This window comes from Hyposmocoma kahamanoa, unplaced genomic scaffold (genome assembly GCF_003589595.1).
Source record: "Hyposmocoma kahamanoa isolate Upper Pololo Valley unplaced genomic scaffold, ASM358959v1 232, whole genome shotgun sequence".
In the NCBI taxonomy this organism is placed as follows: Eukaryota; Metazoa; Arthropoda; class Insecta; order Lepidoptera; family Cosmopterigidae; genus Hyposmocoma; species Hyposmocoma kahamanoa.
In genome coordinates this window covers 5337302-5363589 of record NW_020653750.1, presented here as the reverse complement: position 1 = coordinate 5363589, position 26288 = coordinate 5337302, and the positions used below count along the sequence as shown (strand labels likewise).

The 26288-nt window shown below is 36.1% G+C and overlaps 1 protein-coding gene across 1 annotated transcript in view; it reads left to right on the top strand.

Annotated features, from left to right (window-relative positions):
- Positions 1 to 26077, top strand: part of LOC113228636 — a 75369-nt gene extending 49292 nt beyond the window's left edge. The window contains exons 6-8 of the mRNA XM_026461990.1: positions 12116 to 12208; positions 22238 to 22396; positions 25275 to 26077. Of these exons, the coding sequence (XP_026317775.1) occupies positions 12116 to 12208; positions 22238 to 22396; positions 25275 to 25789 (767 nt within the window). The 3' untranslated portion in view covers positions 25790 to 26077. The remainder of the gene's footprint in view (positions 1 to 12115; positions 12209 to 22237; positions 22397 to 25274) is intronic.
- The last annotated feature ends 211 nt before the right edge of the window (positions 26078 to 26288 follow it).

Sequence of the window (26288 nt, the reverse complement as noted above, 5' to 3'; positions counted from 1 at the left end):
TACCTTTTAGTGAAATAGATATGTTTTTTCTCATAAATTTGTGGTCATACTTTTTGTTGTGTGCCAGAAATATTAGATATTAGATATGCAGTACGATAAAATATTACGCATTAATTTTAGTACATAATGCTAAATTAATTTTCTTTTGACGTATATATTTTGATGTGCAATCAGTACTCTTGTAGGGGAAGTGGCATATTTGGTTGTGAAAAAGCTTGCTTTTTTGGTGAGTGGTTAAATACTACCCGTTTTTAATTAGCATCTAATAATTTATTTCTGCAAAAGATCTCGTACATTCGTCTTTACTTTTTGTTTAATAAAAAATAAGGAATTGTAATTTATAGCCTTTTGGAAACATTATATGGAATCTATATTTACAGGTTCATATCAATGGAATAGAAAAGCTCGCAAAAAAACTTTTAATTCACTCAATTACTGTCGTAATATAAGGATTGATTCTTGAACCTGTTTGATTTAGTTTCGCTATATAAAATCCTAAATTATCAAATCGATTCTTTCGCGCTTCTGGGCTTACGTTAGGAGCATAGTATAATAAGATAAATATGGTAACTCCATTCATACGCAGCAGCGCGGCTTATAATGTTTGCACGCCCGCCGCAGGCTGTGTACGGAATACGGACGCACACATTCGTACAATAATGAAAGGCGTGTGAGAGGACCAGCGCTATATGACGCGAGTGCATCGCGAAATTATGTGAATGTATACGGCACGTGGCTGGCGCAGACACATACAATCCGCGCTGTTACGTTTGTTTTATTTTTGTTGTATTTTTATACAAAAAATAAATGCGCAATTGGCCTCCATCCTACGTGATAGAAAGTGACAATGAGGTTGACAATGTAGCATGCACACCTAAATAATGCTTATTTACTCCCGCCTTTAAAAGATCCAGGTTGTAACGTTCGGGGAATAAGTCTGCAGGCAGGGAATTCTACTCCCTAGCCACTCGCCATGTAAATGAAGAAGCGAAACGCTTCGTGTGTATCTTGGGAATATCCACAACATAAGGGTGGAACCCCGTTGATGGAAAGAGGAAGGCGGAATCAAATCATGTATGTCCATCGCACACTCCGCGGTATTTCCTGTACGATACTGATAAGTAGGTAACGTTACCAGACAAAATAAAAGTTACGATAAAAGGTACCAGAGTACAAATCTTGAACCTCAGGCATATAGTAGAAAAAATCATATGAATTTAACACGCCACAAAAAGCCTTTGACTGTGTGGAATGGCCACAGCTGTGGATCGTTCTTGGAGAATCAGGCGTACCATAACACCTAGTACTCATTGTAAGAACATTGTACGAAACAGGTTACGGCACTATTAAACTAGGAAATAGCACATCAGGACCTTTTAAGTTCAAGAAATGCGTAAGACAGGGTTGTGTAATATCTCCTATTCTTTATAATATGTATGGCGAATTTATTACGCGGAAAGCCCTTTAAGGATGGAAAGGAGGGGTGAAAATTGAAGGATGGTGGAGCTTCTTAGGCGACTAGAAACTGTCAGTGAAGACCTAGGACTAGTAATTAATAAAAAGAAAACCAAACTGATGATCGTTGACCGTCTCGCTTCCATCCAACGTTCAGATACACTAAAAGAATACGAGACAGTAGATGAGTTCCCGTATCTTGGGTCAGTCATCAGCAACGGAGGAAACAGTGAACTTGAAATACTATGACGTATCGATATGCCAAAAACTGCCATGACACAACTTGCAAAGATATGGAAGGACAGAAAGATTCGCAATAGAACAAAGATACACATAGTTGGCACGCTAGTCTTCTCCATATCTTTATATGGCGCGAAAGCCTGGGCGCTTAAAGTCGGTGACAGGCAAAGAGGCAACTTTACGATGGTGTTCAAGGTTCTGCAGCTTTATTTCTACTAAATCCTAGTCACCTATAAGCCTCTTGACACGCTTATGGTAAATGGATCTTGTACGTCTTCCCATGCGCTCCTATCGCAAACGTCCTCTATTTCTTCCCCGCTACTTAATAAATTATATACACGTAATTCTTTTATATACCGTTCCACCAACAGGTACAATAATATTTTTTTCTAATACTGATCTTTTAAACACCAATCTCAGTAAACGAAAGAATTGCCAATTTTCACTACAAATTGGAAATGCCATTTAATAACTTTGTTATCATTAGTTAAATTCTGCCTTCATTCTTAAATTAATGCTGAGCTTGTAAAATTTTTGTAACAATTGTATCGGCGCGATCGCCTACATGTAGCGCCATCTCTCGAGCTCGTTACGAACTACTGCGTATAAACAACATGTCGTTATCTCTGGTTCTTTGCCGGCCGCTTGGGGGGAATCCTTATAAAAGCGAGCCGTGGAAGACGAGGCGGCAGTTCGATTCTCACAGCGGACACGATCACTTGATAACGTAGTTATTATTTCACCTTGTAAATTGTTTATGAGTAATAAATAGGCTGATTACTGTACTCAGCATTGTTTTACTATGGAAAACAACCGAGGAGCAATGGGTGGCCGCGAGGACTCCCCCCTACTACCCTCTCACCGACCAAATTCGTCTGACATGTATATAAAACAAGAATGTTAACATCAGAAATAATTTAACAAAATACCCACCATATCTGTCTAACCTATCGTAATCTAAACTAGTTATGTTTTGACGCCAAACTGTTGAAGCAATTTGATGAAATTTAGTATAAAGATAGATGGGACCTAGAATAAGGACGTAGCTACTTTTTGTCCCAAAAATAAATATTAAAGGGGGTGAATTAGGGGATGAAAGTTTGTATGTAGAACGGATCATTTTCCAAGTAACAGTACAGTAGGCTACTCGAAGTACTTATTCCATTAGGTAGTTGTGGACACTACCTAGTTGTTAACAAATTGCTGGCACTATGATCTATTTTAAGAGGAATAGTGTAAATTACTATTGTCATACAACTGTTTATTACCTAGAGTAATAAAAAAATCTGTCAGTCAATGACGTGAAACTAGCTTTCAAATAATTATCTACACACTTATATAAAGTTATTTTCCACACAACTGTCACCCGATAACAGCCACCCTGTCAAAGTTTTGAAATTTATTGTTTTAAATCCTGAGTTATTTCAGCTTCAAGTTTGCAACTAGTTCAGCGATCGATCGATTAAAACAGGTAAAGTTTAAAACAGGTTTTAATATGCATATATTAGGAAATTTTATGGCTATTCCATTGCCTTAATTTTATTTTTATAACATCAAGTGACGGGACGAACGTGTCGTTAGTTCCTGTTGGTAAGCTACACGCCTGTCCATAACAGTTGCAGTGTTACTTAGAGCTTTAAATCGCAAAAATCTGAGGTGCACTGCCACTGCGCCCATCACTCTGAGGCATAAATTGGTAAGTCCCATGTGTCCGTAGTTTCACCAACACCCTTATCCTCCAAAACCGGAAGACGGCAGAAATAGGTAAGGTGGTAGGTAGGGGTCTTCCCTTTTTTTCCGGGGGAAAATCCGTCATGGATACTTATATTTATAATTAAAATTTAACTTAACTTTATAATCTTTAACTTAAATTTATAATGTGAGACTCTTACATACTAAAAAACCCCGGGTATTCCCACACCCCGTGTCCGACGGAGCTGTGGCCACGTGGTTTACGATACACGGCCCCATCTGCGGTTGTTCGCCATTGCGGACTCACCAGTGGGGGATCACTATTCCCCCTCCATCGTTAGTGGCATGCCGGGAGTACTTGGCACACCAACCAACCCGTGAACCCTTATCTAATGGGTGACAAAAGCCCCCGTTTTTGACTCCCATTAGATAAGGGTCTGCCCTGGGCTTTTGCCGAATGTGGGGGAGCCGAGCGCTATCTGCCGACGCCTGTATATACGCACGGCAAGACCATGTTGCGGAGACCGCAATGGGTTCTAGCGGTCAGAGTATCGAGAGCGTACTGCACTACCTCTACTACACTACACTACAGAGATCGTGCAGTATGCACTACCTAGGCGCAGTTTACATCGCACCGCCTTATACGGCCTTCCCCATGGATCGTGGTTAACAGTCTCCAGTATCTCTGACCTCTCTAGGTCCCTGGCTCTGCCGATAGCCTCCCGCAACAACTTGCAGTTTTCGCTATAGACACATCGCTCATAGAGTCGCGACAGCTCCTCAACATCTCGCCTACGACGCTTTCGGCACCGGTGATGTTGGCGTCTCGCCTCCTCGCAGGACTTTCGCAACTGGGTGAGCGCCGCGGACCAACAGCTCACCTTGGGCCGAGGGGGATGAGGTCTAATACATGTATGGCCGCGTCGCACACGCCTCCCCCAATCACTGAGTCTCCCTCTCCACTACGACCGGACCTTCGGGTACTGGCACCCAGGCCTGGACTAGGGCTACTTCATTCAGCAAATACCTATCCAGGCGCTTCAGCGCCCAACGAGAACCGTCCACTCGCTCGATCGGAGATCGGTTTGGATCTCTTGGGGCTTCTGGGAGAGCGAAAACATTAAACCGAATATACCGGTGATCCGTTAGTGTTTCCGCGTCCTCGAGCACTTCCCAGCCCTCGATACGGCGTGACAGGGCGGCGTTTGCGAACGTGATATCCACGATGGAGCCACCCTGTTGCCGCACGCACGTATTCACCGATCCCCGGTTAATAACGACCTAGCCGGTCATAGCCGCCCAGTCCTCCAGCAACGTGACACGTGCCTCAGTCACCAGACATCCCCACGCTCTGCACTTGGCATTGAAGTCTCCAGTCACGACCACCAAGTCGGGGTGACTCCTGTCAATCAGAACGCCAAGCTCGACCAGATATTGTTCGAACTCGGCAAGGATCCGGTTAGGAGAGAAGTACACCCCAACGAACATCACCCCCTACAAAGGCCGAGACAAAACCATAGCCCCTTACTACCCTCTTCAGGGGAGGGGAGCCAGCGGTAGTCGAGCAGTTTGACCTGCGTCGACGTCCAAGCCACGAGGAGTCTGCCACCTTCCACTACATTCTTCGCTACCTCCACCAGGCAACACAACCAAACGGCCCCTAAACCGTTGAAATCAAGTTTCACTTCCCCGGACTACACCGATTCTCGGGGACAGCCTCCCAGTCTTGCAACCACAGCCACTACCTTCTCTGCCACGACAGAGGCCTCCAGGACCGATATGCGCAGTTCTGCGCATATCAAGCTCAACTGCAGCTTATCAACTTGATTTAAGGGGAAAGTACTAACCAGCGGGGTGGACTGTATTAATTAATCACTTACGTATATAGTCACTTTGATAACATGGACACTAGAAGCTCGAAATTGGTGCAATGAGGCCACATTCGCACAATTACAATTTTTCAGTAGGGCTAGCACAGCAGGGCGCGATATGCGCGAGAGCGACGTAATCCGCGAGATATTGGCATTCTCGCATAGAGTTCTCGCGTTTTATCTCTATGCGAGAATACGAATATCTCGCGCTTTTTGTCGCTTTGTCAAATACTACGTGCTAGCCCTACAGGAGGGAGTTTTAAAGACTTTTTGAACTAAATCAGTCGATAAATTTTTATGCTTAAATAGGTAACTTACATAATTTCACATTTTCCTAGCAGTAGAGCTCCTTGTGAAAGAGTTCGTTCAGGAAAATACAGCTACATTATTTGTTTTAGCCGCTAAGAATTACTGCGTTTCGATTATGAAGGGTAAAGGTACTGGTGAAATTACGGACACATGGGACTTATTAAGAATAATAATAAGAATATATTTATTGCATAACTATAAGTAATTACATAAGGTCTTAAAATATTACGTTGGTTTGTGCTCTATAGTTTACCAGATAAGGTGTACAATATTATTAAGTGTCACAGATTAAAATTAAATTGCATTACAATATGAAAGAAAAAAACAATTATTAATAAACATGTCACACCGCTAGTCACTAAATTTGTCATTGTCGTCAAAAAAATCTTGTACACTATAATAAAGTTTTGTATTCAAGCATTTACTAATAGCATTTTTAAATTTTACGTACTCGATTTTTAAAATTCATTTGGGATGCTGTTGTATACCTTGACCGACATTACGTAAAAGCTTTTGTGGTAAAATGCTGAGGTATGATTGTTGAGTAAACCATTCTAGGCCCATGTCCTAAATTTCTTAATTTCCCTTTATTTACGATTTCAAAATAGGACGGAGTTTCTGGACAAATGCAGTAGCCTCCTTAATATACAGGCAGGGTAAAGGTAGGACTTTGCACTTGTCGAAAAATGGCTTACACGAATCCATTTGAAACCTACCGCAAATAATACGTACACAGCGTTTTTGCGTGTTAAATACCTGCATAAACTCTGCTGAGTTTCACCAAAAAATTATACCGAAGTTTATGACCGACTGCATATACCCAAAATAAGATATTACTTGTATTGTGTACTTGTCAACATATGTCTCAGGGTGACGGTCGCAGTGGCAGTGCACCTTAGATCTTTGTGATTTAAAGTTCCACTGTAAGTGGCACTTAAGTGGCACTGCAACTGTTAAGGACATGTCGTTTACCACCAGATGCACTACTTGTTTTCCCGTTGACTAAAAAAGCATACATACTTTGTTTATTATTTTTATGACTTTCATGTGACAAAAGCACTTTTGACGTATGATTACATGTGGCTTTATTATACCAAGGACACGAATTATCCAAACTAAGCAACGTGGAACTGAGTACATGGAACTACTGAGAATAACTTTGGCTAGCACATTGTTTAGTATAAATATAATCTCAGTATAGAATACTAAAAAAACCGACCTCAAAACTACGTGGAATTACTTATAATTACCAAGTTTTATCCCCTAGTTCGCCACTATACGGTACTTGACACAGGAGATAATAAAAATCGGTTCTCACTACTCAAAGTGTATTGAGAGAGAAAAACGCCTAGAATAAAAGAATTCAAAAGGTAGCAAAATCAACCATTAAAATAATTGCTCATTATACTAAAATGTAGGCGCTATTTATAAAAATGAATCTTCGTGCGTGAACAGCCACCCTTAGAGGTGGATGATTTTCTTCATAATTAAATGGTACCACTATTGAGGTACCCTCTTTCCAACAAAAAAATATTCATATAAATTGGTTTACAAATACCGGAGTTATCGCGTAACATACATACAAAAAAAAAAACATACAGTCGAATTGAGAACCTCCTTCTTTTTTGAAGTCGGTTAAAAATAAAGAACGTAAAAATAACGAACTCAGAGAAAAAGAAATATTTTCACACCTCGAAAGGTATTTGTGAAATTTCAAATGAAGTAAATGATGCAGGTCAGTTCACTTGCTTATTGCACGGAAGCTGTATAAATGCAGGGTATTGCCGAACGTTATTATATATTCATAGAAAACGCTAGCTCGGGAAACTTGTTATATGTATATCCTATGCCTTGGAGGCACATGTCGTATTTCTGTTATACATTCATTGCATGTCGCGTAATAATATACCTCATATTATTTAAGCAAAAACTTCAAAACAATGGTTTAAAATATGCTTGTGATGCTTGCAGGTTTAATCCTAAAGATATGGAAACATCTGAATATAAATTCTAATTTAGTTACGTAAGCTTGTTTTCTTATTGCCTTTTAGAAAGTCTGTTATTATTACCACGCTCCATTTTCGCTCAATTAATCATAATCACTTTTTCCAATATTCATATTTATGGCTACACTCCTAAAATAACTCCAGATTAAGTAAATAAATACCCGATTGAGTACCCAATTTTTTAGTCTATCACTTAATCACACAAAATAAAAGTACAAGCAAGAATAAAAATTGATGAGGTGTAAATTCAGAACGCATCCGAAGATAAACTTTTTCTTTTAATTTAAAAAACTGATGTTTTATAAGTTCAACAGTTTTTCTTTCATCCACCATTTTCCTGTCTATAGTGAGGTGAAAAGTTGTGTGTTTCGTTCGGCAGCAAAATTGTTTTGCGTCTCGTGCCTTGAAACCCTCGCTACGCTCAGGAATCTATTTTTGAACCAAACGCTTCGCCCGTGGTTTTAATCTTAGCTTCCTTAGTTTTCTCAGGTTTCAATACAAGCAGTCGCGTCAAACAACAACTTTGCAGCCTTGCATAACAAATAACTATTTTATTGGCTCCATCAAAACTATGGGGTTCAGTTCAGTATCTTCAACATTTGACAATTTTTTAGAATATAATTTTTCAAAATGGAAATATTTTCCATGACCCAAAACTATTTGAGATCAGACAATTTTTGTGATTGTCTAACATATTACTATTAACTTAAAAAACTTGTTTCAAGACATAATATGTTTACCCGGCGCCAATGACGTGAAAATAATTACGCCGACGGTGACGTTGGGTCATCGTGACCCGAATTTCATTGATAATTTTTTGTAAAATTAAAGTAGTTGTCTAAATTTTTATAAATACGTATTAAGTAAGGGTCGTCAAGACATATACTGAAATAAAAATAATAACAATAAATTGTATAAATAAATATTTAATTAGCGTTCTCAATAACACGTGCAAAATCAACACTGAAAACATAATTTTGATATTTCTTTTATTTTTAGTAAAATATTCTGAATAATAATAGCAATTAATAGTCTTATATACTAAAAGAAAGGTCACTCAAACTTATTATTAGAAATTAGTCTTCTACGTCCTCAATCAGAGACGTGCAACTGCTGCAACTATTGCAGTACCTTCCCGTATGATCCGGGTATATAGATAGTATATATAAATCTAGCATGCATTACATGTATGAGATGTTTTTTTATCCTTTTTGAACGGACATACTTGACATCTCTCGCATGTGCCAGAGGTTGGTATGTATTGCGTAAATTTGCATCGTCCTTTGAATACCACCAACATTTCATCAATAGTGCAGTTTTCGCCCGCAGGATACATTTTTGGCATTGTTCAACAAATGCTTTGCAAAGTTCACGTATTGGTGCCAAATGATTAAATTGATGTCTGTCAGCATGCAACAAGCAGCAGGAATAAGATTAATTAATTATAAACAGTAAATAAACCAATAATGTCAGTCACAAAAATACCACGCCAGCGATGACGCTGGGTCATATTGACCCGTTTTGACTTAATGCACGTATTACTTGGCTGTGCAGATGGCTTCACATTTAGTACACCAGCGAGTCGGGTAGAGGAGGGTTGTATCTCCAGCTACTCAAACGTTGAAATCGTGCAATTGGCGTAAAACAAAAATATGCCCGTTGTAAATCGCCTCGGGTCAATATGACCCAACGTCATTGGCGCCGGGTTAAGTTTAGAAATTAAAAAAAGAAGAATTTTGTATTATAACTTTTATTCCTATGAGTACAATATAAATCCTTAAAATGATTAAATTGGTATTTAAAACGGTATTAAGAAAAGGAACTTACAACAAATCTTTCAAATTTTAGTAGACATTGTCGCTCCATCATTGATATGCAACTGAGCATGTTCTATGTTATGGTATACTCTATATATGGGTTTCTCGCCCCAACTCCGGCCATACCCCAACCAGTCTGACTGGCGTCTGTATAATAAATTAGGAAATAAAAACGAGACGAACCACCCACAGTCCGAACTCTCATTTTATTATACACTGGATGACTCCCTAACGCCACTCAGACATGACCAAGTTCTCGAATATTCTGGAATAATTGCTTTGGTTTTATATGAAGCGATCATGTCCAGAATTAGATAAAAAATATTGTTATCGGGTTCAAAATAACAGTCAAAATGTTTCAGAACAAAACTATTTTTCCATAATAGAATTTCAATAAACTTACTTGTTCTTAAGTTTATTGAATGTTATAATGTTTCATCACCATGATATTCAATTTTTTGTGAAATTACTCCACTAATTTTTGCTATAATTATTAATACAAATATCGAACACATTAGAAACAATTCCTTCGATTCGGCTGGATTCGACCCAGCGTCTTCTAGCAAACGCTATGCCAACTAAACCACGAAACGAATCTGCGGACCTTACGAATTTTTGTGTATGCTTGGGGCAGATCTTTCTTTTTGGTTTTTAACAACTTTTTTGCCGTAGCGCCATCTGTGCGAAACTTACTTCTCCACTCAGCCAGGTAGCTGACTAGAGATGTCGTTGTAATAATTGTAATTAAGTTTATTGAATGTCAGGATATTTCTCCACCACGATATTCAAAACTTTTTGTGAAATTACTCTACTAGTTTTTGTTATAATTACTAAATAAGAACAAGTGTGCGTCCTTACCCGCCGCACGGTGGTTGCGCGAACGTACAAGCCGCACTGTTATTTTGTACAGAGTTACCCTATTTATTTATTCCACTATGGTTTTCCGGGCTTACCCGGACAAGTGTCTGACCTAAGGGTTATAGTGAAATTACAGACACATGGGACTTGTCAACTTATGTCTGAGGGCAACGAGAGTACTGCCCCTAAGTGGCGCTGCAACTGCTATGAACAGGCGTGTCGCTCACCTGGTGGTGCTCAACTTGTTCGTCGCGTCACTTGGTATCAAAAAAAAATTATTTACTTATTATTTTTAAACTTAACTACATTACGTTCGCAACGTATAAAATATGTTAAAATAAAATAAGAAGTTTTCGGGAATAAATACTCTTCCTTCTATCCATATCCCGATCGTTAACTTCTTATTGAAAATCCTCTGTTTACCAGAATATGATTTCGCAATAAGCAATAAAACAGATACACCTACTACTGCTTTCATCCAGAAGTACGAAGTCAATATAAATAAAACCAATTTAGTATAAATGCTTCTGTATAATTATGTTCTTCATTCTACGGTGAAGTGTGTAGACTGCCAGAAAATAGCTTGAACCAACAAACTAGAGCTCCAAATCTATCTCGTCATTACGAAGACAGAAATAATTTGCATTGAACGCCTTCAATATTCAGCATTACTTGATTCAGTTTGCTTCTCGAAGCGTCACTAATGCAAAACGCTTTTATAACTTTGAATACCAGTTGGAATGTTTGACAGAATTTTGCACAATAGAGGTTGATTGGGCTGTAGATTTGTTTGCTGATAATTTGTAAAGTATATGAAATAGGAGGTAGGGGTTAAATTATAAAATTGCTGATCTATATAGAAGAATTAAAAACCAAAAATAAAGATCTGTAACAAGCTCATAGATAAATTCGTAAGGTCTGCTGACTCGTTCCATAGCTGAGTTGGGAGAGCGATAGCCCCGGTGTGGCGAGGTCGCTGGTCCGAGCCCAGCAGGATCGAAGGAATTTTTATTTGTATAAATTATTATAACAAACTAGTCGAGTAATTTCACAAAAATAATTGAATATCGTGGTGGTCAAACATCGTGACATTCAAATAAACTTAAAAATTACTAATGAAATTAATGAAGAAATATAATATAATGTGGCCACATTTGATTTCACAGCGAATGTAAAATTTATTGAAACAAAAACAAATGAACAACGAATTTTCAAAATAAAAAAAAACAAGTTTTAAAATTTAATTAAAAAAAAATTAAAGAGTATTAAAATTTTTTAATTTTATTAAAAATTATTATTTATTTTAAGTAACTATAACTTTAGAAAAGCAATTTCACACTTGAACCATTGAACTCGTAATATCTACTTAATGGAAATTTATTTAATATTTAATAATATTTCCTGGCAGATTATGTGTTTTGGTATCCGTGTAAATTCCTGTAATGGTAAATATTACGGTCCGTAGCCCGGTGTCATTCATCGTTTACTTTATGTCATTAACGCAAAGCATAAGATGTCATAAAAAGTACTTCTTGCGGCTACTTGCCATACCCTAAAATTGATAATTAACACAGAATAAGCAAAAAACAAAACCAGTCTTCAGACTAAACACCGATTGATTGACAGGGATAAAAAAGAAACTCCAAAAGTAGACATGCCATTCAAACCACATGTTAGCCCAAAACAATTAAAAAAAAACCTCTCGACTCACGTTCTTACCACTTGAGACTAAAAATACCGCTCTTAAAGTCTATAATTAACAATTGACATCCCTCTTCAGTCCCCCTAATGAGAGAGAAGAGCCACTTTACAAAAGTTTTAAACTAAAATGAGTTTTACGTTGTTTTAATTAGAGTTTTGATTGCAGTGCCAAGGACAGTGCTGAAGGAGCGGTATGAGAGTGCACCTGAAGAAGACGAGGTTGCTCATGACGCGTCGGATCTTGAACACGACGAAGTTGGTGAGTACCTTTTTCGGGGTTCTGTTTGAAATATTTCAGGTATAATTATATAGTAAAAGTCGTTTGTGAGTATATAAAGTATCGACTTTCACTTTTAGTTTTTTACAAAAGTAACGTGTTTAAATTTGAGCTAATTCATTAGTGCAAACGTTAGTGTATATCGAGTTCTTAGGTTTTCGCGATTGCTAATCCATTGGGATTGTATTTTATTAGGATCTAAATCGCGTATATTTGTTTTTTCGAACAAATCATCGTTTCGGGCTCTTTACAAATATGTGGTCAAGACTGACGAGTAAAGATTTTTTTATGGCCCCAAATTTAGTGACGGGATGATCAAGTTGTGCGCCTGATAGTAAGCGACACGCCTGTCCATAACAGCTGCAGTGCCACTCAGAGGCACAAAAATCTAAGGGACTGCCACTGCGCCCGTCACCTTGAGACATAAGTTAACCAGTACCAAGTGCCTGTAATTTCACCAGCACACTAATTTCACTTATTACTGAAAACCGAAACGCAGTAATGGTTTACATTACTGCTTGGTAGCAGAAATAGGTAAGGTGCCAGTACTTCCCTGGACTAACTCTTTCACAAGGAGCTACTGCTACTAAAATATTTTCATTAACGACGTTAGTTTAATTAATTCGACCAGTGAATTCGAAAAAAATTACAAGACTTATTAAATTATAAATGTATTTGGTATTTTGAAAAAACAATGCTCATTGAGCAATACACTGTATTGCTTGTATGTAATGAGCTTAGATTCATAAGTAAACTAAACAAGAATCTTTTTTATAACTATTCTCCTACAATTTTTTAATAATATTTTATAAAGCAAGATATTTACTAAGAGTACTAAAAGCTGAGAAACGAGTTTATGAAATATTTTTCTAAATGCGAACGGACGGTATTTCGAAAGGAGAGTTATAAAGTGAACATTTTCCTCTTTGTATAAATATTTAACTAAAAGAAATAATTCATTAAACACTGAAACATCGTACCACGTCACAAACAGTATGCGTAAAAATCCAATGATCTTGTATATGTAATTGATGAAAATTTATTTCTCAAACTCGTATCTTATAAAGAGTATTATTCTGGAGATGGCAAAATTTTCTATTTATTTTAAATTTCTTATCAAGGGTGATAATTTGGATGCGTTACTTTAAGAATAGGTAAAAGCCAGTGTGTGAATATGAAGGAAATGTAATGTGATATCAGTAACTTTTTTGCAATGCCGCCGTGGCGGCAACGGTACTGTCTGCTAATACAGGTTAAATCCTTTTGTGGGGTGTGGATGTTGCCTGGCTGGTTGGCAATCAATCAATAACTAATAATTACTGTATTATTTCTATACTATTTGTAATGGCTATCAATAAAGTTATTATTATTATTTCAGTAACTGTGATATGAGGTACAGAAAGTAAGGTGACGAAATGGATTAAGTTACTTGCATATAGAAACTTTAGTATCAGTAGAGCTACCTCTGAAAGAGTTTGTATAGGGAAGTACGGCCACCTTAACTATTTCTGCCATCAAGCAGTAATGTAAGCGTTTCAATTTTGAAGGGTAAATGAGCAGCTGGTGAAATTACAGGCACAGGAGAATTTTCAACTCACGTCTTAGGGTGACGGGAGAACTAGCAGTACCTTTTAGATCTTTGCGATTTAAAGCTCTGAGCGACACTGCAATTGTTATGGACAGGCTTGTAGCTTACCATCAGGCGCACGACTTGTTATGTTTAGTGACGTTTATTCATAAGGCGATCTTTATATAGGTAGATCTTTTTATTATTTTTTTTATAACATCAAGTGACGGGACGAAAAAGTCGTGCGCCTGGTGGTAAGCAACAACGCCTGTTCATAACAGTGAACGTGATCTACAATTGTCAGTAATATAATGAGGAATTGCCTGTCAGGAGAGGTTTATAAGGTAAATAAATTTCTCCATAAGTACTAAAACATTGATAACGCAGTGCAAGTGATATACTATTCAGTAATACAGCGAACAGCAACACGTCGACACAACTCATAAAAACACTACACAGTGATTGTGCTCACTTTACTGCGGCTAGAACACCTTTACAGCGAGCTATAAAGCCCGACCTACGAACCGACAGATTACTTTTCGTAACATCATCGACTTTATAGTTTCTCCCTTGCAAGAGTTTATTGCCTGTTGAGATTGTGCGAGACTTAAGTTATTTAATCTTGGTGTCAAAATAGTAAAGTAGATATTTATTATTTTATTTTATTGAATACCATGATGTTTTACTACAGGAATAAAACAAAAAAAAGGAAAAAAGGTTCTTAGGTTGTCAATTCGACTGCATTTTTATTTTTTGTATGTGTGTTACGCAATGACTCCGGCATTTGTGAACCGATTTTGATGATTCTTTTTTTGTTGGAAAAAAGGACCTCAGTATTGGTCACATTTAAATTTGAAGAAAATACTCCATCACTAAGGGCGGCAAACTAGGGGCTAAATCCGGTTTCGCACACTTTCAGGTAACCGATTTCAATAAAACTTGGCAAATAGATGTAATTCCACGAACCGACCACATAATGGTCGGTTTTTTTAGTACTTTGTACTAAGATTGTTGTGAAAATACTACGCTAGTTAGGTGTTATTATTGATATAAAGATTGAACAAACACAAACATCAATCAAAAACATCCTTTGATCTGGCTAGATTCGAATCATGGGGTTTATTCTTGTTCTTCATCCGACATCCTTTCGAATTAATTACTGTTAAATAATCTCAGTAAAGAGTACTAAAAAAACTGACCTCAAAAGTACGTGGAATAACATCTATTTGCCAAGTTTTATTGAAATATCCCGTAGTTCGCCACTATACAGGACTTGACATAAAAATAATAATAATCGATTCTCACTACTCGAAGTATGTTGAGAGAGAAAATAGAGACAGCAAAACCAACCACTAAAATAATTGCTCCTTAAGTAAAATTTGGGCTCTATTTATAAAAGATGAATGTTCATGCGTGAGCAGCCACCCTTAGAGGTGGATGATTTTCTTCAGAACGAAATGAGAGCACTATGGAGGTACCCTCTTTCCAACAAAAAAAGAATCATGAAAATCGATTCACAAATACCGGAGTTATCGCGTAACATACATACAAAAAAAACTTACAGTCGAATTGAGAACCTCCTATTTTGAAGTCGATTAATAAGTATCTACTACTCGACCAAATCATACTTGATATTGTTTTTTCATTTAGTCGAGTATTACTTGTATGACAGTAATTGTTTCGGGCGGATGTCGGGTGGAGAACGGAAATAAACCTCTAGCACCTGTTGTCCAGACCGGGGCTAACCGCTCTTCCTACTAAGCTACGGAACGAATCAGCAAACGAATTTCGGCATTTGCTCATTGCGAATCTTTGTTTTTGATTTAAACGTGAATTCACTTTTAAATAAACATTTTTACAACACCGGTTCTCGTGAAAGAGTTCGTCCAGGGAAGTACTGCCACCTTACCTATTTCTGCCGCCAAGCAGTAATGTGAGCCTTCACTTGGTATCATAAAAAAAAAACCACAAATTGTTTTCCGTCTTATTTCAGAAATGTCTATGTATGACTCATATGATTTTTACTTACAAAGACCTAATTTAATTTGATTAGAAAACGAGATTAATAAAACATTTATGAGTAAAAAGCTTCCATCTTCGTTAAAGACATACGCTTAATTTTTGCAAAGTAAACATCCCAATAGAATATAACGACGTTTTTATAAAAAAAAAAGATAAAATACTCCTTCAAAACACAGCGCCGCTTATAAATAAAAATAAGGATGCTCATTTAGAAGGTTTGTAACATCCTTACAAGCCTCGTAAGGAACACTTCAGACAGATTATCCTGAAAATAAATACATTAGAGAAAGAGCAAAAATACGGGGGAAGTCACTAACTGGGTATGACCAAGAGCCATCACGGAAAGGTCGCATTTTAATAATTAAGTGTTTCTTTTTTTCGCACTGTAGTTTATTTGATTTACGATGAACATTTATAATGCACACACCGGCACATTTAACTATAAAAACAAAGTTAGGTTATAAAATTATAACATTTATAGGTATATAAATGAATAAAAATTCGACATAGAGTAGCTATGAAAGTACCTCATATTAACATCAACTTAGTACAGCTTAAATCAGCCTTGAAAAAAAAATTTGGATTTATTTTTTATTATACCAAGTGACGGGAGGAACAAGACGTGGCCGTCGGCCTGGTGGTTGGCGATAAGTCTGTCCATAGGAGTTCCAGTGCCACTAAAAGCTTTAAATTGCAAAGATTTCAGGGACATTGCCACTGAGCCCATCACCCTGAAACATAAATTAAAAACCCCATGTGTCTGTAATTTCATTAGCACCCTTGAAAACCGGAACGCAGTAATACTCACATTACTGCTTGGCGGCACAAATAGGTAAGGAGGTATTCCTTCGCTCGACCACGCTTTTTACATTTTTTGACGAAGCTGACACAACTGAAAATGTATATGTTGTAATAATTACAAAAAAAAATTTAAGTAATGTTTACAAAATTTACGAAAACACAAAATCAACGTCGAGCTACTGGACAAACTTGTATTAAACTTCGTTTCAATCCATTTTAAACAAGCAAGTCACTGACCTGGCCATACATAGTTTAGTGATAACCAACCAACTACAAATCAATTAATTAATTGATTGAATCGATTTATTTAATTGAGTCATGCTAGCGATTTTCCTTACGTAACCTATGAAAGCATATTTAAAATTTCCGACATCTTAATTTTAAGTCCTCCTTCAAATCATTACACTTAAATACTCGTTCGATTGCGATTTAAATTTTCGATTTACTAATCGATTACAAAACTTTAATTGAATGAACCAAATGCTTTAATTCGTACAGCACTATGCAACCATACACAAGTCATAGGTTGAAAAATAACCTCACCTTTTACCATTTTCCAAATACGATTTTAAGATGCTATTCAAATGAATATTGTTGAATCAAGTCAAAATCTTCGAAATATACGTGAAAGTGTTACTTATTCGATTTATTGAGTGATTGCTTTAGAATTTTAACCAAACAGTTTTGTTTACGTTTTGCTTAAAATGGATTGGAACACACTTTAGTAGGAATTGTTTTACAAATAAATGATAAAAAAATTACAATCGATAGTTTTTTTTTAAATTTCAAATTAGACTTTTGAAATACACTAAATTATTTTGTGATTTAATTAGTGCTCCGCTGAATGTGTCAGGGCGTGTTTATTGTAACCAACATTTTGCTATACCTACTGCCATCTTTATTATCAGAAAAATAAAGATTTTAAATTTGTAATAACAACAAGTGTAATATTCATAATTATTTATACAAATATCGAACACAACGAATGATTCTTGCCTACTACTAGAATAACTGTTTGCCTGATAGAACGTCGTGACGTCATCCTGCAAGCCGTAGGATTTTTCCTTTGTGTCCGATCTTTGTATAAACAATAATAAGAAACTAATGGAGTTTTTTCACAACAATATAGGAATATCACGCTGGTAAAATATCTTGATATTCAATCAAATCAATATTTAATATATAAATGAATAAATATTCGACAACTTCACATGCGTTGATCCCAAATTAAGTAACTAAAGCACTCGTGTTATAGTATTCGAAAACAACAACGACGGCACTATAAACACGTAAACCTTTCTAGGTTTTGTGTTTCTACACAGAGACAATATAGAAAAGTTAGTTTTCTTACAATAACCCGGCCGAGAATCGAACTCAGGACCTCAGACATGGCGATATCGTGAAAACGTAATATTCATATTGTGGTAATATTTTTCGATGCATATCAACGATTACACCCGGTGAAACTGTTTACAAAACCTATTTGAGTATATTTCGTTACTATTTTCTCCGTAAATGTGTTTACAGATTTACTCAATAATAGCATGGCATCCTCATGCATACGTCAACATTACTCAAACATTAATACATCAAAAATCTTCAGATCGCGACTTCGTAGAGATTCCTTCATACCGTAATCCTGTTACTCACTGACAAAGCAAAGATGTTCGTCGCTGAGCCGGACAAATCCGCGACCCGAAATTAAATGCGGAATTCGCCAAACTTGTTTCCTACTTTCCTCTACTCCCTTGTTTTGCTGACAATGTTTAGCTTGCTTAGGATAAACGTTAATAAACAACAATAAACTTACGTTACGTTGCGTGTTTCGTCTTTGGACGCTCGTCACTTCGTTTACGTGGTATAAAAGAACTTGCGTTTAATAATCCGGTGAGCCGTCAACACCTATTTGATTCACAAACTTTACATACATTTTACGGAACTAGCCGGAAAGAGGTTTAAAAAAGCAATTTGTGTCCTATTATAAGATTTAATTAATAAAAAGTGTTACAAGTTCCATAGGTTTGCTTTAAAACTTATTTAGGATATGACCATTTCGCTGCAGCGATTGAGCGAGAGGGTTCTCTAAAACGTTACATTGATGAACCTTAATTTCGACACTGCACTTTTGGGAATTTCGCTATTGATTCACTGGTCTTTTGTAATCACGCGGCATCATTGTAAAGGCTCAGCACAGGTAACACCCACGTTATCGAGTTAGTAGGATTATTTACCAAATTACTCGAGTCTTCTTTTATTTTAGCAGTAGAAATTCTTGTGAAAGAGTTCGTCCAGTGAAGTATTGCCACCTTACCTATTCCTGATGAAATTACAGGCATATGGGACTTGTGAACTTATGTCTCGGAGAGACGGGCGCAGTGGCAGTGCCCCTCAGATCTTTGCGATTTAAAGCTCTGAGTGGCACTGCAACTGTTATGGACAGGCGTGTAGCTTACTATAGGCGCACGACTTTTTCGTCCCGTCACTTGTGGTTATAAAAAACCTGCTACCTGTAAGGAGAAGCAGTACCCCTCTCCTTAGAGGTAGGAGGTATCTGGTTCGGGCATAACGGATTGGTTATCGAAACCTGGTAAGAATTTTGTATACCTTCTCCGTTCTCTTTTGAGTTTCAGTACTGCGTTTTCTTATAATATTATATCGAAGATGTAATTAGTAAATAGCAATGAAATTAATTGGTGCCTATATTGCAGACTAGCGTTCACTCCACTAGACTATCACTATATTAGGAAATTGCTCGTATAAAATTATGTTAACTGAAATATTTACCTCCACAAAGATTTATGGCGTCTTTTGTGCTGTAATAGCTTTGTGTTATAGCTCAATTTAGGTTAGTGGACGCCAATGTCGCGAAATAACCTTAGTAACATTAAAACTACTTTCAGAAACTTGTAAGTACCTTACCACATATTAGTGTAACAATTTTGTCAGGCAGTGATTAATGAAACAAACCCTGCTATTCTTATAATTAATTACAATTACAGTTCGTAAATCTATTCATTCTATTCATATATCACCGATTGAATACATTAGGAATAGCTTTATTTACATAATATGCATATTACGCAGATTCAATGAAAATTAATTATAGAATAAAACCAAATTCAGAGACAAATGGTTAAGCTACAAGTTGAATGTTTCAGCATAATGGTGCAAATATTACGAATTCCTTACTTGCTTGATATTTTTAAATTGCACGCAATTTTTTTACTTTAACTGCTACGTGCTTTTGCACGGCGTTTCTTTTATAAAATAATCATAGTTCCAGCTACGTTTTTGTAAAAGATTTTATTTAACTCGATGGTTATATATATTTCTCATTTATTTGGATGTGCTTTTTGTATATGTTTTGGGTTGATTCCTAATCGTAGCTTAAGTAGCTATGGCATTCCATACTTGAGTGGAAATGACAATTGTGCTAGCGACTAGAGCGCGAAGACTATAGTCTGAAAGCAGACTATAATAATATCGAAAATGCAAATGCGCGATGTTGTGTTTTCACGAATATTCAATTAAGTGAAACAATATAATTTGTGCAGTAAAGCGTAATTGACCCACGCTGCCATCAGCATGAATGCTTGTGTAGATAAAACTAAAATTTCAATTTAAAAAAGGTCCTGCTTAGGTACTATAAATATTCAATAAAGCCCCTAACTGTAAGCTCACAATCGAGGCTAATTTAAGGAGCCCAAACACGTCAGTTTTACCATAGTAGAATAAGAACAGCGCGGCTTGTATGTGCTCGCAACCGTGTACGGATGCACACATTCGCATAATAATGAAATGTGCGTTAAGACGCCCAGTGTCGTGCAACGCGAAAACACCTTTAGGTTATGCAAGCGTGTGCCTCCGTACACGACGCGCGGCGGGACACATACAAGCTGCGCTACGAGAGCCGGTAAAACCTCAAATAGCTTTGGTTGATTCGATTGCATCGTGATGGAATAACAGTGAAGTAAAGTATTGAAAAAATCATTTTGAAAAAAAAAATATAGTAAAGTTGAGGATATACACTGATTAATGTACGGTGTGAAAAACGGTACGGTTTCCTAAAAATTTTCACGATAGAAAAAAAATATGTACATCGAAATTTTACAAGAAAACCGCTGTATTCAATAGGTATTTTATATACAACAACGTTTTTTTATATCTCCTGAACTAAATAGAATACATACAGTACACGATATACATTTTTCAAATGGCTTTAATTTCATTTGTCAAAAAATAAATTCTGAAATAAATCCAGTATCCCAGCCACTCGACCCGCGCAATAGAACCGATTCAGTACGGAAAAAAAATTTATTTGAGCTGAAGTTGTATGAACTCTTAATATGGAGTTACCATACTTGATCTTAATCTACAACGGCAAACTGTTCTGCTTCCAGTAGCAGCTTAAAATTGACGTATTATTACAATGTTATCGGACTTCCGAATTTTATAATTATATCTTATCAGACAAGTGGTAGTAAAATAAATATTAATTTTACGGCTGAGACCCCTATACTAACAAGGAAAAGAGTTAATAAAATATTTAAACGACTGAACAGACGTTCGAAAAAAAAATGAAACATAACTAAGAACCATCCAGTATAAATTAGCCTTCAAATAAAAAAATATATGTCCAGCCATTGGGGAGCTACCAGACAGGTATATAGACGGACAGGTACATAGGCACAGACAAAGGCTCTCCTTTCTAAAAATACACTAAAAAGTTGGAAGTAGTACTCCAAAAATCAAGTATTTACCGTTTACTTATAAAACACTTATAATATCGATGCTTCCAATGAACACTACGCCAATTTATATTTTGGACTTGTTTTGTTTTTTTGTTTCTTTATTTTTTTTTTTTCACAAAATTCGTATTTTTTGTTTTTATTTTCGATTTTTTTTTTACAAACTTCGAGGAGCATAATATATATAATATTAGTAAATAAATGTGGCTGTTTACAAAAATAACAGAAAATTACTAAAAAATAAAGTTGGCGTAGTGTTCATTGGAGGTAATATGCAGACGCTAACTTGAGGCTTCTCGCTCGAACATCTTACCGAGTACAGTTAAGTATTACTGCAAATTATGCCATTCTAGTCGCGCAACACTCATAGACTACCGCCGCTGCATGATCAGCAGGCTTCGCTTTATTGTAAATAGGTAAAGTTCTCGGGGGTCCAGATTTTTCTATTTCCACTGATTATAACGCTTATTACACTATACGAATTCAAGGGACCCTAAATCTAACTTAGTGAGGTGTGATAAGAGTTCGAGTCCCTCATTGGGACGATTTAGGTAGGGAGGTCGCTTAAAATTGAGTACAGAAATAAGCGTTTAATATATACATATATAACATAGTTTGTTAATTACGGACCTTAATTTTCAAACTCTTATTACACCCAGAGTTAAGGCGCCTTGAAATCGGGTAATGTAATAAATGATTATGGCGCTATTATAAAATTAGCCCCGCGTCTATAGACAGTTATGAATCTCTCCTCATGTCATTGCAAAACGTTATCTATGTCCTCATTCTAAAGTTGAAAATCTCGCAATATTCAGAAGCGCTTCTGAAGTAGATCTCAAATAAATGTCGTCTTAACATTCGCTTTCTTTTCAGATGAGTCAAGCGACCGATGGTGGGGCGAGTCTGCAGTACCACCAGCTCCAGCCGTGGCTGCTGTCCCACCACAGAGGCCTTCAATGTCTACCAGTATCAATGCTACCAACAAAGGTGAACCCTCTATATCGCCACCTAGGCAACAAGCGCCTAAAGAAGGTAAGCAATATTTACACAGACTAATTTTGTTTGAATCCTACGCATAAAAACTTACAATTACACAGGTTTATTGGTAAAATACTAACCTCTCAGAACTACTTTACTAACATCATAAACGACAAGTTTTGTTCCATGACTCTTAATAATTCACCACATTTTACTATCATACGAAAATAACAATATATGTTATCTCCTACATAAGTTGTACTAAGTCAAGATACCATTTTTTGCTTTTTGACTTAAATATATCCTTTTTTTAATGTATATTATAGGTTCCATATTTAAATGTAAAGAAGTCACTTAGTGTTATATTTACTTTTAAACAATATACTTATAATTTACATAAACAAGAATATATTTAAGTTAAACACCAAAAAATGGTATTTTGACTTACAATAATTTACGTGTGAGGTATCGTATTATTTTAACAGAGCGGTCTAAACTGTGATAGCTCTGTGCAAAATACACGAAGGGTGGGGGTCGTCCTTAAGGACGCATGCTCGTTTGAACTTACTACCTTACTATCAGGCACAGGTATAAAAAGCGTCAGATATTACAACAAAATTTTAAAAGGTTAATTTTTTCAATTCATAATGTTTTGAAGAAGTCATGGAACAGAGTTATTGTGAATGATGTTAATATTTTACAAATAACCATATAAACATAGATATGCTTATAGCTGATAGTTTAATAGTTTTAAAATTGCTTGGACCAAAAATTCGACTGTGAACTGACAACCGGTACTATCTCAATTTTGACAACTTTACAGGATGAATCGTTTGTGTCATTTATATAGCATCTGGTTTATTACTTAAAAATACGTAGTTACAAAATAACTAGTTAAATACGTAGTGTACATACATATGTACACTACGTATTTTTATTTAATAAACCAGATGCTAAATAAATAATTGTTTCTTCATCCTGTAAAGTTGTCAAAATTGAGATAGTACCGATTGCCAGTTCACAGGCGAATGCTATTTCTTAATTCTTCCTATTTAGCAATAGTTCACATCGAAGTTGATTTTCATATTTTTAGTTAAATATTTTAATTTTACAAACAAATTAATTAAGTTAGTAGTTACTAACCAAATGTTATTTGTTATTTCAAATACGTACTTATATTTTGCTTCGAAAAACCAACCCACAAAATAGATACCAATACCTATACACAAATCGAAATATATAAAATAAGAGTCCATGTTACATTAATGATTACACGCATAATACCACCCATTATGATTTTACACCTGTATAATATGTGATGTTAACGAGTAAATTAATTAATGTGTAGGTAGTACTATAAATGTATTAAGCTGGCTTGCCTAATAATCCTTTGATTATTAAATGGGAATTCAAACAAGGGTACTCGTCCTATTACAGCTACAATTGAATGAAATTACGTCACGTATACTGAAATTCAAGATCTTAATAGAAATTCTGCCATATACGTGACACATAGAGGTGGCAATTTACAATTTATATTTAGTCAGACACGATTTTTTTTATTTGACAATGGAATCTTTCAAATTTTGACAAAAAGAACATTAATGTATTAATTCAAAGAATCAGGAAGTTAAAGGAAAATATTCATTCGGTTTTTTTACAGGCGTAGATTTTCTGAAATGCAATTAATTTTGAAAAACATTTGCCAAAGAACAAAGAACAATGCACTCCTTGCTCCTTTGTAATATTTCATATCGATTGAATAACAGTCAGTGCCTAATTTAAAGTTCATATGTACAACTTTAAACGTTAAACCAAAATATACGAGCCTATGCAAATTGTACACAAATTCCCATACGCACAAGTCTCGACAAATTATAACCAAGAGAGCTAAATCCAATCCCTTCAGAAAGTACTTTACGTGGGTGAACGTGTAATTTATGGCAGTTGAAAATACATTAGCTGTCGTAAAACCCTTATCGACTGAGTAAACAAACATCAGTATAGTCATTTGTATTATAGTATGTTATATTTGTTTTGTCTATTATAGACAAACGCTGTTAACACGTACATCTACTTAAGCAATCAAGAAGTTATCGTAAGTTTAGTTGTTCATTTGATCGCATTACTAACTCTTTTATATGCAAAAACCTCTGTAGCACCATGCATCAATAACTTAATAGGACTGCTAACCTCCACACTACAGATCGCAACTCTGAAAGAGATCAAAATTATGTCTTATATCTAGACTGACGCTGATCAATAGTCTGGGATAGTTTATATTATGTAAATGGCCGTGGATAGCAATGAATTATTATTTAATATGAAATATATGAAAATTTGATAACCATGCGTGTCAATAAATGGCATTGTGTGTTACAAACTAAGTTATAAATTAATGATGATGATAGATGGCGCTAAATCTAAACAATTATGGCAATATCCTACGAATGTATATGAAATACTGCACTTTGTCATCATCATACCAGACGGAAGACGTCCACTGCTGAACATAGGCCTCCCCAAGGATTTCCAGACCAGCCTCCAATAACATACATCTGACTAGAAATTAGAGTAACTTTGATAAATTGCAGCTTGTTAATGTAAAACAAATTAGTTACAAAAATAGCTATTTGGTACTAGTCTCGACATCTGGTGTACCAATAGGTACTAAGGACCCAACTACGATGGCTTGTGTCGCAATTAGCAGCCCTCTTTAGTTAATCGTCCATGATAGTGTGATTACTTACGTATCTATTGTAACAGTTATAGGAGAAATCTGTTAATGCATGTTTTGAAATCCCAATAAAAAAAATATTTAATTTTTTGTTCAGACATTTTTAGATGTTTGTCTTATATTAGAAACTTTATACTTTTTGTTTAAACAAATACTTCAGTTATAAACAATGTATTTTTATTATTGTCCTAACAGAAGAATTCGACATCATGTACGTCTATATCATCTCAGCAGTGGCGGTAGCTTTTCTTCTGTGCACCCTTATTGGCATCATTCGCTGTGTCATGCACAAGCAAGGCAGCACCCAACCTAAAGGACCAGACGTCTCCGCGACGACAGAGATTCCCAACGGGTTTAACGACAGCATATCAGAGGTCGACAATGACATAAACATCACTAGTCTTTCTGGGCCTGTTGATGCAATCGACTCAGCATGCAAACCAGAAATGCAATTTACTAACGTTACAGTAAGCCCCAAAATCAATCGTTACGTAGGCCGACCAGTCCCTAATACCTATCCCCACGTCAGCACCAACATGTACGGTCAGGTTGCCGAATTTCCAATAGAAATGCCTCTTCGAACTATGCCACATGGCACTTTAGGCCGAGGTGTTGCGGTTAAGACCCTACCAAGAATGCAAGTTCCTGAATCGGACCCAAACACGAGAAGTTTATATCGATATTCCAACGCTCAGTACTATTTCGGGTGACAACAGGATACAGGCCAGTGTTCAGATGTATCGAGGACTTACTGTTTCTAGTAAAACGTACTGAACTGTAAATATATCGGATTCGTAGTAGAGAAGTTTGTAATGTCCTACTTTTAAATACGGAAACTGTGATATTAATTGAAACTTTCCTATTGTTCTACAGAAAGTTTTCCAACTTGTAGGTTGTTACTTAGCTGAATTGTAAAATGTTGGAGCTGCAATTTCTTTGTTTAAATTAAGAGTAACTTTGTGACTTATAAGTGAAGTAAATTGTATAAGTATGAATTACCGTGGAGTGGTGCTTTTGTTATTAATAATAAAGATTCAGATATGCTTTTCTCAGTTCCGTTTTTCTTTGGATGTGGTTGAAAATAATATTCAGAATAAACATTTACGGAAACTCTGCCACCTGCTTTTGACATAGTGCTTGAGTATTAAGATATTGTGCAAGTCCAGTAACTGTTATAATTTACCCTGAAACTATTCCCTCTGTTTGGTA